The 18187-nt window shown below is 40.0% G+C and overlaps 1 protein-coding gene across 6 annotated transcripts in view; it reads left to right on the top strand.

Moving 5' to 3' along the window:
- The window catches only part of DENND3 (DENN domain containing 3), a 66376-nt gene that overhangs the window by 30636 nt on the left and 17553 nt on the right, over nucleotides 1-18187 (top strand). For all 6 annotated transcript variants that reach the window (XM_043507281.1, XM_043507282.1, XM_038389553.2 and 3 more), the window contains 7 exons: nucleotides 2743-2846; nucleotides 7683-7864; nucleotides 9029-9550; nucleotides 11464-11723; nucleotides 12329-12499; nucleotides 15558-15687; nucleotides 16012-16119. In XM_043507281.1, the coding sequence (XP_043363216.1) occupies nucleotides 2743-2846; nucleotides 7683-7864; nucleotides 9029-9550; nucleotides 11464-11723; nucleotides 12329-12499; nucleotides 15558-15687; nucleotides 16012-16119 (1477 nt within the window). The remainder of the gene's footprint in view (nucleotides 1-2742; nucleotides 2847-7682; nucleotides 7865-9028; nucleotides 9551-11463; nucleotides 11724-12328; nucleotides 12500-15557; nucleotides 15688-16011; nucleotides 16120-18187) is intronic.

Raw genomic sequence — 18187 nt, 5'->3', positions numbered from 1 at the left:
CAGGAAAATTAATCCTTATATTTTTGAACTGGCTTCAAGGGTTTTACATGCAATGATTTATATTGATGGTAAAGTCAATTTTGCAGCTAAATCTCTGGAATATGCATTTAAAAATTTTAGGAATTAGATTGAAGGGGAAAAAAAACCCACGTCCCAAATTTTGGAAGAAATATAAATTCTCATGTTTCATGGTGTAAATCAACCTCGAACTACTGAGGGTTGAAAAGATGGTTTCTTGATGGGCAGGTTATTCCATAACTGTCTACTTCAGAATTTTTTGCGTGTTCCTCTGAAGGAGCTGGTTCTCACCACTGGTGGAGACAGGATTCTGGATTAGGTGGACCCCTATGGCAATTCCTATTTAAAATGACAAAAGCAAAGGAATACAGGGTTTACGTTTATTTTTAATCTACTCCTTTTTTACAGTAATGTTACTTTAAGAAGTGTTGAGTGTGTATGGGACAAAGTAGGAGAGTTTGAGGAGTGGGAGCATCCAAAATCCTATCTGCCATTTCAGATTCACTCCTCAGAAGGAGTAAAATCGCAAGTGCACTTAAAAAATTTACAAAAGCTTCATTTATTGTAATATTGCTACTTAGACAGTTGGTTCTCCAGAAGCTGCACTCTGCATCTGGCAAAGAAATCAGATCACTACCGCTAATAGATTGTAATTAGTTTTCGCCTCGACTAGATAATGAAGCTTTCTGAGTTTGCTACTCAAAACCACAAGTAGAATATTTTTGAATGACCTATTTCTAGAAGATGCCCAAGGTTGAAGGAAATGAGTCCAAACACTAACTCATTTTACTTAAATCTGTTCTGTAGACTATACTAATGTTCATGCAGATTTAATAGGACAAACTACCAAATTTATAGTGGGATAATTTTTATTTTGCAGAGATTTTTATTGTGCAAAATATGCATAGCAAACAGAACAAGGAAAAATGTACAAATCACAAAACAATCCACTACTATTTCTAATCAGGAATATTTCCTCAAGACAACTTAAAATGTTTGTTTTAAAATGTTTTAAAGAAATTTCAATGCCTTAAAAATGTTGCCTACAATGAATTATTTGTTTTTTTAAAAAAGTTTGTATAATTTCTAATACTTCATTGTAAATGAAATATTAGTAAGTGAAGAACTAAAATTGGGATGGGTGTGTGTGTGTGTGCTTTACATCTTCAAGTTGCTTTGAGGATTTGTGCCATCGAAGTCCTCAATTTACCAAAATAAAATCAAATGACCTTATTTTCTTAAATGCTAAATAGCCTAGTGATATCTTCATTTACAACAAAATAAAATTGGACCACCGCATTTAATAAAGTGGCCAGTAATACCAAGCATTATATTAAAAGGGCAACTGGTTCAGTTGCTGCTACCTGTTATCTTAATAAACCCAATTGTCAATATAGCATGCCATCTAGGGGGAAAATAAAGTTACAAATACATATAAATACAATTCCCAGAATTGCTGCTTAGATGCCACTTTAAGAAGTGCATTAGAAATACTGTATATAGATCAATGTATTTTGAATTGGAATCGACCACCTGGTAATTTTAGTCCCGCCCCACTGCATTGTAGGAGAACTTATTATATATGCAGTTTATTTTTTCCTTATTTTTAAATACATGAATATATTTAAATTAACTGAAGACCTGTGAGTATAATTCCCCCTGGCACTTAGCCTGTGATACCTCTTCCCAGACATGGAGTTTATGCCCCAGGCAAACAGATTCTCCACTACTTTGTTTGTTTTCCCATTTAAAGAAAGCTCGTTTTCATAACTACAACCAAAAATGTAGATAGCATCTTGCGTTAACCTTAGTAAATTTGTAAGGAGGTCAGGTATCACCAGCATAGGTGTGGTATAAAAGCTTAGATGGATAGTAGGGAGACGGCATCTATGAGACTTAAACATGTGCTTAAATGCTTTGCTGAATGAGTAGTTTGGTGCATTGGTGAACAAGATTAAGAGCCCTGTGCTAGAAATGTTGATATTGTGTTTCTAGAAATAGATTTCTAGATTTGAATCTAGAAATGATTCAAATTATTGGTTACATATGGTGGTGGTCATTTTCTGTCATTTGAAGTGGTACAGGAAGAAGGGAGACCTTTTGGGAGAGTTTGGATGTGTGAGATATTTTTGACTTCAATATCTAACTTTTTTTTTTTTCCCCAGTCTTGTCCATTCTAAAGGGCAAAATTTTGGGCTTTAGATGTGTTTCTGGAAGTCTCAATAAATCACCTTAAGGAGAGATAATTTAATGGCTTTCACAAAAGGGAATATTCAGTCAACGGCAGGGATATCATCCCAATTTTCTCTTCAGTTTGGCAGTGTAACTTCGAGCTTTGAGGAGCCTTCTTCTTTACATCATGAATGAAGTTTAAAGTTGCATGGTTACAATAAAAAAAAATTAGAAAATATAAAATTTAGGTTTTTTTCTTGTTAAATTTGAAGTTTAATATATTAGTGTCTGTCATTAAAATGTATACCATAAAATTATACAGGGTGTGTAAAGAGATTGACCTGATGTTGCTGTTGGAATTTTTAAGTTTTTACTTTTCTTGACTTTTGTGTGGTATTTTTTTTTTTTTTAAAATTGTGCAATGTTAACATTGCATTCCTATGGGCTCTTGCATTTAATTATTTTTGGCCAATAAAATGGATGAACGCTAGTAATAAACGTATACTTGTATATAATCAACAATTAATATCAGTTTGCTGTTGTGTATTGCAGGTGTTAGAGACCCATATATTTCACTCGTTTCTTAAAGCTCGTCTGAACAGAAGGCTGGATGCTTTTGCCCGACTTGAGTTGAGCACTCAGTCTGAAGAAGATAGGTAAAATTTTCTCACTACAATTTATCACAGACTTGATTTTCCTTCCACTGAAATTAATGGAAAAATGTCTTACAATGTTAGTGATGTAGGATCATGTCCTGTATATATAAGTAAGTTCTTCAAGGAGTATGTCTGTGGGTGTTCCACTTTAGGTGTGTTGGCGTCCTGCGCTTGTAATTGGAGATTTGTAGTAGCAGTGCCTGCTTGGGCTGTGCACATGCAGTAGCTGTCTTGTGCCACTCTGAGTGATTACATAGCGGTGCACAGCCAACTGTCCCCCAGTTCCTTCTCTACTACCTTTGGCTTGAGTTAGAGTGACAGTAGCACCCTCTCTTACTTTAGATAAGTTAATAGTTCATAGCTGTTCCCAATAGTGTTAGCTTAGTTGTAGTTAGCTACCCTATCCGCTTGCCCTTTATTTTTCTTAAAAAATATATATATTTTCCCTTCCCTCTTTTATCCCTGCCTCCCCAGCAAGTACTCAGCTCTTGCCTTGAAGAAAAGAAAAGAAAGAAAAACAGGGTTTATCCCTGTTCTTTCTCCAAAGGACTTTCCCTTTCAGGCATGCCTAGCTCACCAGGTTTTAAACGCTGTCCAACTTGCAGACTCTCCATAGCAGGATCTGATTGCTACGCACACTATGTCAACTGCCTTGGCAAGACGCACATTACCCAAAAATGTCCACACTGTTGAAAACTGACAGGAGGACAAGGAAGGCCAGGGATCTCTAATTGAAGCTCCTTATGATGGAGAAATCCCTCAGTTCAGGACGCCTCCTGGCTAACAGTTGCCAGCGGCAGCATCTGACGGGATCTGCTTCAATAACGGCTGCTAAGGAGCCTGCTCCTAGAAAGGCTACCAAAAAGTGGCCCCACGCATCCCCACACTGAGAATCACCTAAAAGAAAGTGATCTCCAAATGAAAAATCTGCCCCGGTAACAATGGCATCAACTGCGTCTGAGCTCCAGGCACCGGAAACATCCAGTACTGAGACTTACCGAGAAGCTAAAGACCCTATGCGGGCAAGCTCTAATGCAGGTGCATGTAGCAAAGTCAAACCTCCCAGCTCAGCACTTACTGAGCTGAAGAAAACCTCGGCACCGAGCAGTACAATGGCACCACCTGCTGTACCTATGTAGAACAGCTCTAAGTCATCGGCACTGACAGCTAAAACTCTTAATTAGTGGTCAGTGCATGATGCCTTCCCGGCACCGAGCTTCATGGTCCTGCAGCAATTCGTGAGGCATGTGGACCTGATAGAAGCATCAACGCCTGAGTCTCCTCTACTTGGTACCAACAGTACCCTATCTAGACTGGGATCAAGCTTGGTGACCATTCCCTGTGGATCAGCCCCTCCTATCTCCAGTGATGAGGAAGAAGAGTATAAGGCAGCAGTATACACTCCTTGCCTAAACCTGGACTGTCTCATCACCAAACATCTACAGACGTGCGGGGATGGTATGGTCAACCATGGGCACCGCCCCCTATACCATTCCCACCCAGCTGGCCATACTGGGATCCATGGGCAATGTACAGGGCCCAAAATCTCAGGCCCCCTAACCTGCTTAGGTCCAGAGCAACACTGTCCCCTTCACCAATGGTCCCAGCATCCTCAGAGACACAAGAGGAAGAGACCGAGGAGCCTGAGGACACAGCTGAAGGTGACATTCTACAGCCTACTCGCATCTCATCTTTGTCACTGGATGAAATGACGATGCCACCTCCTCTACGCCCCCACCACCCCCACACACTATGGAGGATGATTTCAAAACTTTTCATGATCTCTTCAGAAGGGTAGCTGAATCCCTGGACGTTTTGCTAGCACAACTACCAGAGATCAGCACAAGCTCACAGACATACTCCAGGCATTCCCAGCGGCAAAGATAGCCCTGCCAATTAATGATATCATGGAGCCTGCAAACATCTGCCAGAACATGCTTACAGCTTTTGGGGCACATGTCTACGACAACCTTTGTTCTAAAGTATGCCAGACTTCACATGAGATGCTTACAGGCATGGCTTTGAACTTTGTATATACTGCACAGATACTCTCTCAACACGCCTCATAGTGCCATGCAGGGTAAAAGATTTGCTAACGTGGTGGACACAAACACAAAATGTCTGCTCAGGAGTTCCTTTCCAACAAAAGGCTCCAACCATGACCATCATGACAGACGCTTCCCCAGTTGATTGTATTGTCGCGTAGATGTGCCCTCCAATCTAATGCCTCTGGTCCCCAGCGGAGTCCAGCCTGCACATAAACTTGTTGGAACTAAGGGCAGTCCAAAATGCGCGTGAGCACTTTCTCCCTTTTAATCAAGAACAATACCGTCAAGATCCATACAGAAAATATAGCATGCATGTTCTATATAAATCGCCAAGGGGGAGCACGATCATACTCCCTATGTACAGAGGCAATACGCCTTTGGAATTGGTGCATCGCAAACAACATAGAGAGATCATCATCTTATGTGCCGGGATGTCAGAATACAACAGCAGATCAAATAAGCAGGGATTTTTCAAAAACCCATGAGTGGGAGATGGATCCTGGAATTTTCAAAGCCATATTGAAACTATGGGGGTTCCCCACCATAGATCTATTTGCAACAGCTCAAAACGCCAAGTGCCCACAATATTGCTCCTGGGCCAGATTGGGACAGCATTCCCTAAGCGACACTATCCTCCTGAACTGGGAAGTGCCACTGATGTATGCATTTCCCCTGACTCCACTTGTAAGCCGAGTCATTCACAAGATCAGGCAGGACAAATCCAGGATTATTCTCATTGTACCCACGTGGCCCAGACAGATGTGTTTCCCATACCTGTGTCAGATGGCAGTGAAAACCCCTCATATTCTTCCCTTAGTGCCTCACCTTCTATCACAAGATGCAGGATGTGTCTGTCACAGTACTCCACTTCACGACCTGGTTACTCCATGGCTGATGGGAGGGCGGGGGAGGGTGGCGTCGATAAAGACTGTTCTGAGCAGGTGAAAGAGAGACTACTGAGCAGTCGGAGACTAAGCACAAGAAAGACCTATATCCATAAGTGGAAACAATTCTGCACTGGTGCCAGGACAAACAGATCTGTCCACTGTCGGCCCCACTATCGAGAATGCTCGACTATACACTGGGGCTTAAAAAATCAGGGCTATCCACAAGCTCCATCAAAGTACATGTGGCTGCCATCACCTCCTTCCATGACAAAGTGGATGGAGTCGCTATATTTGCTCACCCGACGATTAAATGCTTCCTTAAAGGCATAGAAAACGCTTATCCCACACTAAGAAACCCTACACCCATGTGGGACTTCAACTTTGTTCTGTGCAGTCTCACAGGAAAACTGTTTGAGCAACTTGCTCCTTGTTGCACTTATCTATGAAGGTGGCTTTCCTCAGTCTCCTGCCCATCTTGCAGATGTGATAGCAATTAGGCGCACCTAATGGTGCATCCATTTTATACAACATTCTTTAAGGATAAAGTAATCCTATGACCGCACCCTAAATTCATACCCAAGGTCGCCTCCCCTTTTCATTTAAATCAGCCCATTTACTTACCTGTATTTTTCCCAAAGCCACATGCTGACGGGAGGGAAGCCTCATTCCACATGCTAGATGTTCGCAGAGCATTAGCTTTTTACATAGAACAAAAACATTCAGAAAATCACCTGGACTATTCGTTTTCATAACAGAACACTCGAGGGGCCAAGCCATCTCAAAACAGAGACTATCCAAATGGATATCTGGATGTATCCATTTGTGCTACCAAAACAAAAATCTGTAACCCCCACCAGACTCCACCAGAGCGTTAGCAGCATCTGTGGCCTATCGTTGACTTTTGCAAAGCAGGTACCTGGACATCAACCCATATTTCCACTAAACATTATGTATTACAACAACAATCAGCAGCAGATGCTCAGCTGGGATTTACGATGTTATCCACCATCAATAAACAAACTCCGAAGCCCTTCCCCTCCACTAAGGAGAACTGCTCAATAGTCACCTAAAGTGGAGCACCCTTGTGCAGGTTTCAGAGTAGCAGCCGTGTAAGTCTGTATTCGCAAAAAGAACAGGAGTACTTGTGGCACCTTAGAGACTAACAAATTTATTTGAGCATAAGCTCAATAACCCAAGTCATCTGATGTATGCAGTGAAAAATACAGTAGGAAGATATGTATATACACAGAGAACATGAAACAATGGGTGTCATCATACACACTATAATGAGAGTGATCAGTTAAGGTGAGCTATTACCAGCAGGAGAGAGAGAGAACCTTTTGTAGTGATAATCAAGATGGGCCATTTCCAACAGTTGACAAGAATGTGCGAGTAACTGAGGGTTTTTGAGATGGTTGTCCCTTCCCTACTCTCCTTCCTCCCCTCTACTTTGAAGTTTCTTGCAGATTCTCTGGGGTAGAGAAGGAACTGGGGGCGGTTGGCTGCGCACTGCTATATAACCACTTGGAGCGGTGCGAGACTGGTACAGCGGGTGTGCGACCCCAACCGGGCACTGCTACTACAGAGCTCCAATTTTAAGCGCAGGGTGCCAAGACACCTAAAGTGGAGCACCCACAGGGACAACCATCTCAAAGAACATCAGTTACTGCACAAGGTGAGTAACCTTGTCTTTCTAGTTAATTGATGAGCCATCTTTTTGAAATTTACTGCAAAGGATGTGACAAAAATGTCCTGCAGTAAATTGGCCATAGAGTGCTGTGAGTTGGTAGTTGTTACTGTAATACAATATAGGGCAATAATAATACATTACTATTTATCTTCATTTATGCTGATGCATAGTATAATATGTGTAAAATGTAATTAAAAATTGTTTTCTTCAGATTAAATTCAATGCTTGATAGCCCAAGAAGACTAACTGTGGAGAAAATGGCTTCTAAAAGATTTAACCCTCAGTATATGATTAGTAAACGTATGGTAATAAGTATGCCTAATCTACAAGATATTAAGTCTCATGATAGTCCTGCTAGGACTTCATCACTCCGAAGATCAGAGACAGAGCGTGGTAAGGAAAAATGTGTCTAACAAATACAGTACCTTGTGATATTGGACCAGGTACTTTGGTGCTCACTGTCGTGGTGCCTGGTGTGGCTCACAGTTGAGTGAGCCAATCTCTGGTCAGACTGTCAGAAAACGGGGCAAACACACCCAAACTGGTGGTATATTCTATAATTTAGATTTCACCAAGCCAGCAACGAATGTGGATTCCTGGAGCACTATACTAGTTTTACCATAAATCCATAGACAGTCACCGTAGAGCAGGAGTGGGCAAACTACGGCCCGGGGGCCACATCCAGCCCTCAAGCCTTGCACCAGGAAGCAGGGTCTGGGGCTTGCCCTGCTCTGGTGCTCCAGCTGGAGAGCAGGGTCGGGGGCTTGCCCCACTCTGCACGGCTCCGGAACCAGCAACATGTCCCTCCTCTGGCTCCTATGCATAGGGGCAGCCAGGGGGCTCCTCACCGCAGATGCCTTAGTTTACAACTGCTTTGTTATTTCTAAAGAGCTAACCTGTGGGTGTTTCAGACCCACAACATGTTTAAGATACAAACACAAATTTCATAACCCCACACACAGTGTCTTGTATTTAGTACAAGATTTATCACAATTTTGCAACAGGACCATATTGGTGTAGATGGTCACCTTCTTTTCTATACAGCATCACACTGACCATGGAAACACAGCGGAAGTCAGGAGGTGGTAACCAAACCTTACATGAAGTAGTGACTTGCATTATCCTGAACGTTTGGCTACACTGTGCTCAGAATTGTGCTATCCTGCAACCACCACAAGGGGCTGAACACCTACTCTAGTGTTGTCATTGTGGGACTGCTTCCTGGACCAGTTACTGGGCCGGTTTATCCTTTCCCACCTAAGGCTCAGTTCAGAAATACATTTAAGCAGATCTTAAGCTCATCTCTGTTCAGCAAAGTCAGTTGGATTTAAACATGTACCAGAAGTAAAGCATGTGCTTAAGTGTTTTGCTGAGTAGGGATGGACTACTGAATCAGGGCCTGCTGGTATCAAGGAGTGTGTGGCAAACAATTTTATTTTTCTCACAAGCATGATATTGCATTACTGGGGGCACAGGTCACAAAATTTCTTGTTTGAAGATACTTGTAGGCTTTCATTCTTCACTTTTATATCTAGCATTTTATTTCTCTTTTTTTAGCTGTAAAATTGTCATCTAAATCAATTAGTACATTCAGGATCCCAGAAATTCACTTTCCTCTGATGAGTCAGTGTGTTCACACCTACTATACAGATTTTATCAATCATCTCACCAGAGCTATAAATATTTTACAACATGATAACTCAGCACTGCTGGCAAGATATTTTTACCTTCGCGGACTTATTGGTTTGATGCAAGGAAAATTACTGGATGCGCTTTCAGACTTTGAAAATCTATATAAAACAGACATAAGAATTTTCCCTACTGATCTTGTGAGGAAGATGGTGGAAAATATGCCTCCTTCTGAACGTTCCCTAGCGGACCACAAACCCGAGCTGAAGAGGTTGATTAGTCAAGTGATGGAAAAACAAAGAGAAGTCATAAAAGTAGATGACCATGTGAAAAATTTTAAATTACCAAAAACACACATGCAGTTGGATGATTTTGTGAAGCGAATCCAAGAATCTGGGATTGTCAAAGATATAGACACAATACACCGGCTATTTGATGCCTTAACAGTAGGTAAGCAGAAAATGTTGTGTTAATAAACATCTATTTTGTTATGTCAATATTTTTTTATACTTTTATTGATAAGTGATGTAAGTTGGTGTCTAGAGTATTTTTTTTCTCTGGCCTTCAGGAAAATATTTTCAAATGTTTCTCTGCGCAAGAAGCGTGTGTGTGTGTGTGTGTGTGTGTGTGTACATACTGAATCTGGGTGTGTGTCCATGTAGCATAGAACTTTAAAATTCACAGTAAAATGTTCTTGTAATTTTTGTAAACACACAAGCATTGTTACCACAGTCTATCATTTCCATTACATTTTATGGGAACACTGATAACTCAGTTATGCATAAAGAAAAGGAGTACTTGTGGCACCTTAGAGACTAACAAATTTATTAGAGCATAAGCTTTCGTGAGCTACAGCTCACTTCATCGGATGCATTTGGTGGAAAAAACAGAGGAGAGAGAAATCTCTCCTCTGTTTTTTCCACCAAATGCATCCGATGAAGTGAGCTGTAGCTCACGAAAGCTTATGCTCTAATAAATTTGTTAGTCTCTAAGGTGCCACAAGTACTCCTTTTCTTTTTGCGAATACAGACTAACACGGCTGCTACTCTGAAACCTCAGTTATGCATGTAGACCCAAATTCCCCCAGAGTAATAAATGGTGTTGTTCATGTGCTTAAAGTTAAGCATGTGCTTAGGTATCTTACTGAATTGGGGCCTTCGTGCTACATCCTCATAATTTTGGTTGTGAAATTTAACAGTTCCACAGAAACTGAAGCTCCACCTTCTTGGCAATTTTTAATTGGGATATTTGCAGGAAATCTTATTTAGTGCAGTACATTTGACTCATTCTACACCAGGTGCTAAATGGTGTCTGCAAACCTGTTTGTCATAGTCATTGGGTGCAGATTTCAGTCTTTTTATTTTTCTTTTGTATTAGCATTTAATTGTCCAGTGATATGCCAGCTCTATCTTGATTTAGATTACAGATAAAATATAGTCCTGTCCTAATCCCTAGCAGATAATATGTCCGTATGATAAAACCACTAAACAGCATAGCAAGCTAGCAATCAATAAAGGTCTGGAATTGGAATAGCAAGGGCTAAATTTTTCCTGAAGCTACCATTAGAGCCTGAATAAATATCATGGATTGTAAAAGAAAAGTTCAGGATGTTTCCAGGATTATTTCTTTACCTCCTAAATCTGAAACATTAAATTTTGTGTTCTGGTTCTCTAGGGTAATAAAGGCCACACCTTTGCAATTTGCTGTGCGTAATAACTGAAACAGTTGTCATAATATGGTCACTGTATATTAAACATTGACCAAAATAGCAAGAATTTCTACATTTAAAACAATAGGTGGCATACAATTTATAATTTATCTGTTTGAGTTGGAATATCTGGAGTTCAAAAGCAGCCAGTTTTATGATTCTTGGGATGTATATGGTTTATAAGCTTTTGATCTGCAATTAATTATTATTTTTATAATCAATTCTATTCTTATCCACTATCGAGTAAATATGATTTAATAATGTTCAAGAATAAAGAGCTAGAAAATCCTAATAAAGAGAATCCAATTTAGCAGAGGAGTAAGAATTCCTTTATGTGCACTGCTTGGGTTTGTGGACGTAAGAGAGGCTGTGCAGCTGTTTAGTTCCTCCCTGGAGCGGGTGGGGAGAGAACCGGATGGATGGATGGAGGCCCATGGTATAAGCAAGCAGCAAGGTACTCCTTCCCTCACAGGGACAAAGAAAAAGCAGGGGAGGAATTCTCACTTTGAAATGTCTCCTGGGGTTACTTTTGGCAGCTTATAAACAAACCTTTGCTCAGGGCTTGGACACAATCTAGCCCTTAGTATCCTCAAAATATATTAATTTAAAATAAAATATAATGGCTTCAAATAATTAACTTTTTAAAACTTTTAAGGACACCAGAAACAAATTGACCCTGAAACATTCAAAGATTTCTACAACTACTGGAAGGAAACAGAAGCAGAGGCTCAAGAGGTTAACCTGCCACGCACTGTACTAGAGCATTTAGATACAAATGAATGTGTCTACAAGTTATCCTGCTCAGTTAAAACTAATTTTGGAGTAGGAAAAATAGCAATGACCCAGAAGCGCTTATTCCTTTTGACTGAAGGAAGGCCTGGCTATGTTGAGATCACAACTTTCAGGAATATAGAGGTGAGCATGAAGTAATTAGTTATGATCTGTTACATGATTGAGAGCAAGAATATGCCAGACTCCGTCCTGGTAGCACAGCCTCTCTCTCTCAAGCTGAGACATTTCATGAATGTTTTACAAGAGGAAGAACTATGATGGCAGTGAATACATCTTTAAAAAATCACTAATTCTATCCATGGCTACAACCAAAGTTTGAGGTATTTCTCAGTGCCGATTGGCCTTGCTAATGGATCAGTGCTAAATATGGTAGGTGCCATACAGACCTGTACAAAAAAGGCAGTTGCCCAAAGAGCTTATAGTCTGGATTTATGAAAAGATACAAGTGTATGAAAAAACAAATTGGGGATAGGGAATGAGAATGGATGGAGGTAACAGTAAAATGAGTACATTTTATACAATCAGAAGTAGTCTTAACTCACCCCCTGTTTAGCAATATACCTAAACATAAATTGTCCTTTGATCCGAGACCCTGCCTGGGTGTTTGTGGATGTGAACGCAAGAGAATTAGTTTTGGCTAGGAATATTGGAAGTTGTCATGCTTAATGAATACTGCATGTTGTCTGTGACTGTGCTTTACTGGGTTCTTTGTTTCTCTGCATTTACAGGATGTTAAAAGTACTACTGTAGCTTTCCTTCTTCTGAGAATACCCACTCTGAGGATTAAGTCTGTGTCCAAAAAGGAAGTCTTTGAAGCTAACCTTAAGACAGAGTGTGATCTTTGGCACTTGATGGTGAAAGAGATGTGGGCTGGGAAGAAGATGGCAGATGATCACAAGGTATAAATATTACTTTGCTATTTGAGCTATTTGTAATAATTTATAATTTTTTCCTGTTCATCATGTACTTTGGAGTTCGCATAAAAACCTGGAAATGTATTTTCCACTTTTCAGCAAAGAGTGAATAAAAGAGCATAGGGAGGTCTCATATGGCAAAAAAAATAAAATGAAGATTTACTAAAACATGATTGTTTGTTACTATAGTACAGCTTGAAGTACTATAATTTGAGAAGAAATCATTTAAAATATGGTTGTAAAAATAAATGTGCAAAGTAAGTTTTTGTCATATGTCAGCCTTTTGGTTTTTTTGTTTGACCTTTCTCCTCACAACCTTTTTTTTTTTTTTTTTTTAAAAAGTCAGGCAAGTTTGAAATGGAGGCCTTAATAGAAAATTTTTCTCATTTTGCTTGGCACATTATGATGAAAGGTCACATGGCAAGAGGACTCTTACCATGCCTGGACATGTGGTTCTGAATCCTGGGAGTAGGTGGGCTCACATGGATTCCTGCACCACAGAGACCCCACAGAGAAGGTTTATACAAACAGAATATTTATCCAATCCAAAGACGTTGACAGTGATCCAGGAACAAATAGATCACTGATCTATGTTAGAGAAGTAGAGAACCTGCAGGACCAAGAATGATTACATGGCACGTTTAATATTCTTTTTAGTCCCAAAGAAACTGGGCAGCTCAAGAGCAGTCCTGTATCTTTGTTTCTGAATATCTGTTCAGGGTTTTTATCCAGAATTGAAATAAATGTCAATTCCACAGTAGCTGTAAAGCTAGCTAAAAAGCCATGCAATGTAAATTCATATTGCACTCTTCTTTCTGTCCAGAATATGGACATCTTTCTAGAACTTGAATCTGTTATGAAGACATATGAAAAGTGGTCACTTGGTCTAAACTGTGTACATTCACCATAGCACCTTGTGGCTTCAGCTAATGCTGCCTTCAGCAGAAGGATCTTGTATTCTGTAGTACATGAGCCACACATACTAATACGCCAAAATTCATAAATACTTTTTTGCAAGTATTTACTCTGCCTATTTACTTGCTTTACCTTACTGCTGACAGGCACAGTCTTGTGCACCATTTAGCATGTTGGGGGCTGAGAATGGTAAATGTTTTTTTACCATACCTATTAATTTTCCTTCCTTAGATGTCTTGGACACAGGTCCAATTCCTGCCTAAAAAAATCTGATGGGGCATCATGTACCTCTTGTACATGGTAGGTTGAAGGGCTGCCACTAGCAGGTCAGGCTCTTGTACTAGATATGGGCTGGCTGCAGATTTTCCTTTATTGAAAGGGGGAGAGATGCAGGAAATGTCTTTCATAAGATCCTTTAATGCATGCTAGCTCTAGCTATTACCAGCTCAGGTAAAGTATGTTACACATGGCACCATCTACATTACAATACAATTTAGTATTCCATTAAGTGGGGGATGGCACGGGAAATGGTGTATCTGGCAAGGTTGGGTTAGATTTCAAAGTTGTTTTTATCTAATTTTAACAGTGGAAATCAGTGTCTGTGCAGCTCTGGAATTGTTCTTCTCGGATGGATTTATTCAAGTCAAAATCTGTTCTTACACTGCACTCATTACTGTAGTATATGAGCACTTTCCAAAAGTGCCTAAAGCCACATCTGTCTGTCCTATATGTATGTATGCGTGTGCACGCACACCCCCGCTCCCTCGTATGTTTGTTAGAGAACGTTTGTGGGAGTTCATTCCACAATCTTGGGCCAGCCCCTGAGAAAGCTCTGCTCTTTCACAGACAAGTTTGTAGAACGTTACATTGTGCCAGAGGAATGAAGTTGTTGACCACGGATTCTGTCTTGGAACTGTAGTCGCTCTTTTAGCTATCCTGGCCCAGGCCACTGAAACACTGAGTGCCTTGAACTTAGTCTATGGGATACCAGTTAGGGAGCAGAGGATGGGTGTGATGAGCTTGTGGTAGTCAGTGTTGCTGAAGAGATGTGTTGCAGTGTTCTGTACCAGTTAGTTTTCTAAGCTCTGAAGGCTTCAAGACCAGGTATATTGCTTTGCTTGTGGTTCTCCAGCTGAGAGGTGAAAAACTGAAGTATGGTCATTGTTCACCAGGATGGGGTCTCTTAACCAAGTGGAGATAGTAGAAAATGTTACTTTCAGATGCTGGTACGAGAGCTTAGACTCAGTGAGGAATCCAGGAGTACTCCTAAATTATGGTGTAAACAGACCAATTGCAGGTATGTACCTTCAACCAAATGAGACTGTATGATGGCTGCCAACTCTTCAAAATGCTTTCTTCTATCCACCAGCAGGAAAGTACCTGTCTTGCCAGCTGTTCTTGCTCCATGAGATGCCCAAGCACTGGCCTATCGTGATGGTAGTTGTATGATCATATGTGGTGAAGGATTAATAGAGCTGTGTCTCATCTGCATATTGTTGCCACTTGAGTCCATGTCAGCTGACCAGCTCACCTGGTGGCTGGATGGGGATGTTGAATAGGATTGGAGAGAGAATTGATCCTTATGGGACTCCACAAGTGAGGTGGCTAGTGGTGGAGTTACACTCACCTGTCACTGCTCTTGGGTGCATCCCTCCAGGAAGGATTCTCAAACCATTTTTGCACTTTACCTTGGACCCCTGCAACCTCTCTCAGGTGAGACAGTAGTATCTTACGGTCAGGTGTTGAAAGCTGCAGGGGAGCTCTCAAAGGATGAGAGTAGATGTTTGTCCTCTATCCACTGATAGCAGGTGACCATCCATTCGTGCCACTAAAACAGTTTTAGATCCATGTCCTTGCCTGAATCCAGATTGGGCCAGGTATAAAATAACAGTATTTAAATGAGTTTGAATTTGGCCTTTTGGTTAGCTTCTCTATGAGCTTGCTCAGGAACAGAATGGTTGACACTGGGCAGTAGTTTGCTAGAACCGACGTGGCTTAGACAGCAGATGCAACTATAGGTGTAGGGATGCTTCTAATAATAATGAGAGATTCCTGTAGTGAGTATAGAGAATGGGACTGTGTAAGAAAAATTTACTAGATGAGCTAAGATCAGGTTTTTCATTTTTAGGATCCTCAATATATTCAACAAGCCCTGACCAATGTCCTCCTGATGGATGCTGTAGTTGGTGCACTGCAGTCCTCCAAAACCATTTATGCTGCTTCCAAACTATCTTTCTTTGACAAGATGAAAAATGAAGGTCAGTTTTATATATGCTTCAAGGGTGCACTTGCCATTATAATTAAATCTGCTTCAACTTTTTTCTAAATTCTTTGTTCAAAGGGTTGTGTCTAAGAAGCTGAAATCTGATATACTTTGGTAGTTGTTGGCCCAGGTGCATTCTTTCATGTCATTTATAGAGTATTTTCTCAAAAGGCATTGTTTTAAATTTAAATTTTTTTAACACTTTAATCTCCTAATCTGAATAAATGGTACAAATTTATTCTCAAATTCATGAGTTTTATATTATTTGAGGTTTACATTTTTACAGTTTTGTAAATAGTACGCTGTCTTTGTGTTTCAGTACCCATGATGGTCCCCAAAACTACATCAGAAACACTAAAGCACAAGATTAATCCCTCAGTTGGCGAGACTTTTCCACAAGCAGTAGACGTCTTGCTCTATACACCTGGTACCGTGATATAGTTCATTCTTGAAATTCATCTACTTTAAATTAAGTGCAAAGCATAAAATGACCTGCTGCTATAACTTGTGGAGGGAGTAGCCTGATGTTGCTGCTGTTATGGCATGTTTTGTGTGTCTATAAAGTATTGCACGCAAACTATGTTAAAAGAATATTATTAAGCTTGGAAGATAAAGTACTCAAAAGTTAGCAAATGGCAAAATTAAGGTTGCCTGTGAAACCTTAATTTACCCCTGTTGTGCATATGCATAATGATATAGTCTTTGATTACATACTACTTTTTCTATAGCTTTCCTGCTTGACTGAACGCACAGGATGGTGGATGGTGCTCACTTAATTAGAGCTATTCAATATTTTGTTTTATCCTCATTGTTCAGTGTATGACCTTATTTACTGCACTACTTAAAACCTGCTCTGAAGACAGAATTATTTATTTCCTCACTGGGCTTTTCTATGGTGCTCATCACTATACAATCTGAATGTTTCACAGATATTAATGATTTTACTTTCACGACGTTCCTGTGAGATGAGAGGGTATTATTATCCCCATTTTACAGATGGTGAACTGACAGAGATATTTAGGATAAAAGTATCCACTAATTTTGGGTGCCCAATCTGAGACACCATATTCTGATTTTTCAGAGTACTAACTATTAGTCTAGCTTCAACTTCCAGTCATTGGAGCATGTTATACCGGTCTCTGCTAGATTGAAGAGTCCATTATTAAATTATAAAAAATAAATTATTTTTTTAGTCATGCCAGTGACAAATGGAGGTAAAATAACTTCTCTGCTCCTACTTGAGATCCCCCTGTTTCTGCATCGAAGGATCGCATTAGCCCTTTTGGCCACAGCATTGCACTGGGAGCTCATGTTCAGTTAATTCCCCCACATTTTTTCAGAGTCACCGCTTCCCAGGATAGAGTTTCCCTTCCTGTAAATATGACCTACGTTCTTAAATGTATATATTTATATTTGGCCATGTTAAAATGCATATTGTTTGTTTCTGCTCAGTTTACCAAGCAATCCAGATCACTCTCTATCAGTGTCCTGTCCTCTTCCTTATTTCTCACTCCCCCAATTTTTGTATCATCTGCAAATTTTATTAGTGATTTTGTTTTGTTCCAGGTCATTGACAAAAATTTTAAATAGTGTAGGGCCAAGAATTGATTCCTGCAGGACCCCACTAGAACCACACTTAGTCAATAAGGAGTCCCCATTTACAATTACATTTTGAAACCTATCAGTTAACCAGTTTTTAATCCGTTTCATGTGTGCCAAGTTAATTATGTTGTTTTAGTTCTTTAATTAGACTGTCATGCAGAACCAAGTAGAATGCCCTGCAGAAATCTAAATATATTACATCACCACTATTATTTGTATTAACCAAATTTGTAATCTTAATTTTTAAAAAAAGATATCAAATTTAATTTGACAGGTTCTATTTTCCATAAACCCAGATTGATTGGCATTATTTATATTACTCTCCTTTAATTCTATATTAACTGAGTCCTGTATTGGTTGCTCCAGTGTCTTGCATGTCAGACTGACAAGCTTATAATGACCAGGTAATCCTATTTAATCTTTTTAAATATTGGCACAACATTTGCTTTTTTTCCAATCTTCTGGAATTTCCCCAGTGTTCCAGTATGCTTAAAATCAATGTTAATGGTTTTAACAAGCTTCTCAGCTAGCTCTTTAAAACTCTGGACCTGCAGATTTAGAAATGTCTAACTTAACATCCTCCTGAAAGAGAGACTTTTTTTTAATAGTGAGTTTCACTTTTACTAAAAGCCAGGTCTTTTTAAACCAGGAAGACCACCTTCCTCATTTGTGGGACTGGCTTTTTGGGTATCTAGTAAAGTGTTCTTAAACAATTCCCATGTATTGTGACACAGCAGGGCCAGAGAGCAGCAGGAAAGTGGTCCTATTGGGTTCTGGGAAGCAGGTGGGCAGAAGCCCGCCCATTGCTAAAGGACCCTCCCCCAGGTCCAGGAACTCAACTAATTACGGGGGACAACCAAAAATGTAACGGGCAGCTGTGAAGGTCAAAGGGT

Source organism: Dermochelys coriacea, chromosome 2, assembly GCF_009764565.3.
Source record: "Dermochelys coriacea isolate rDerCor1 chromosome 2, rDerCor1.pri.v4, whole genome shotgun sequence".
NCBI lineage: Eukaryota > Metazoa > Chordata > Testudines > Dermochelyidae > Dermochelys > Dermochelys coriacea.
Note: the sequence above shows the minus strand (reverse complement) of the source record. Positions and strands in the feature narration are given on the sequence as shown.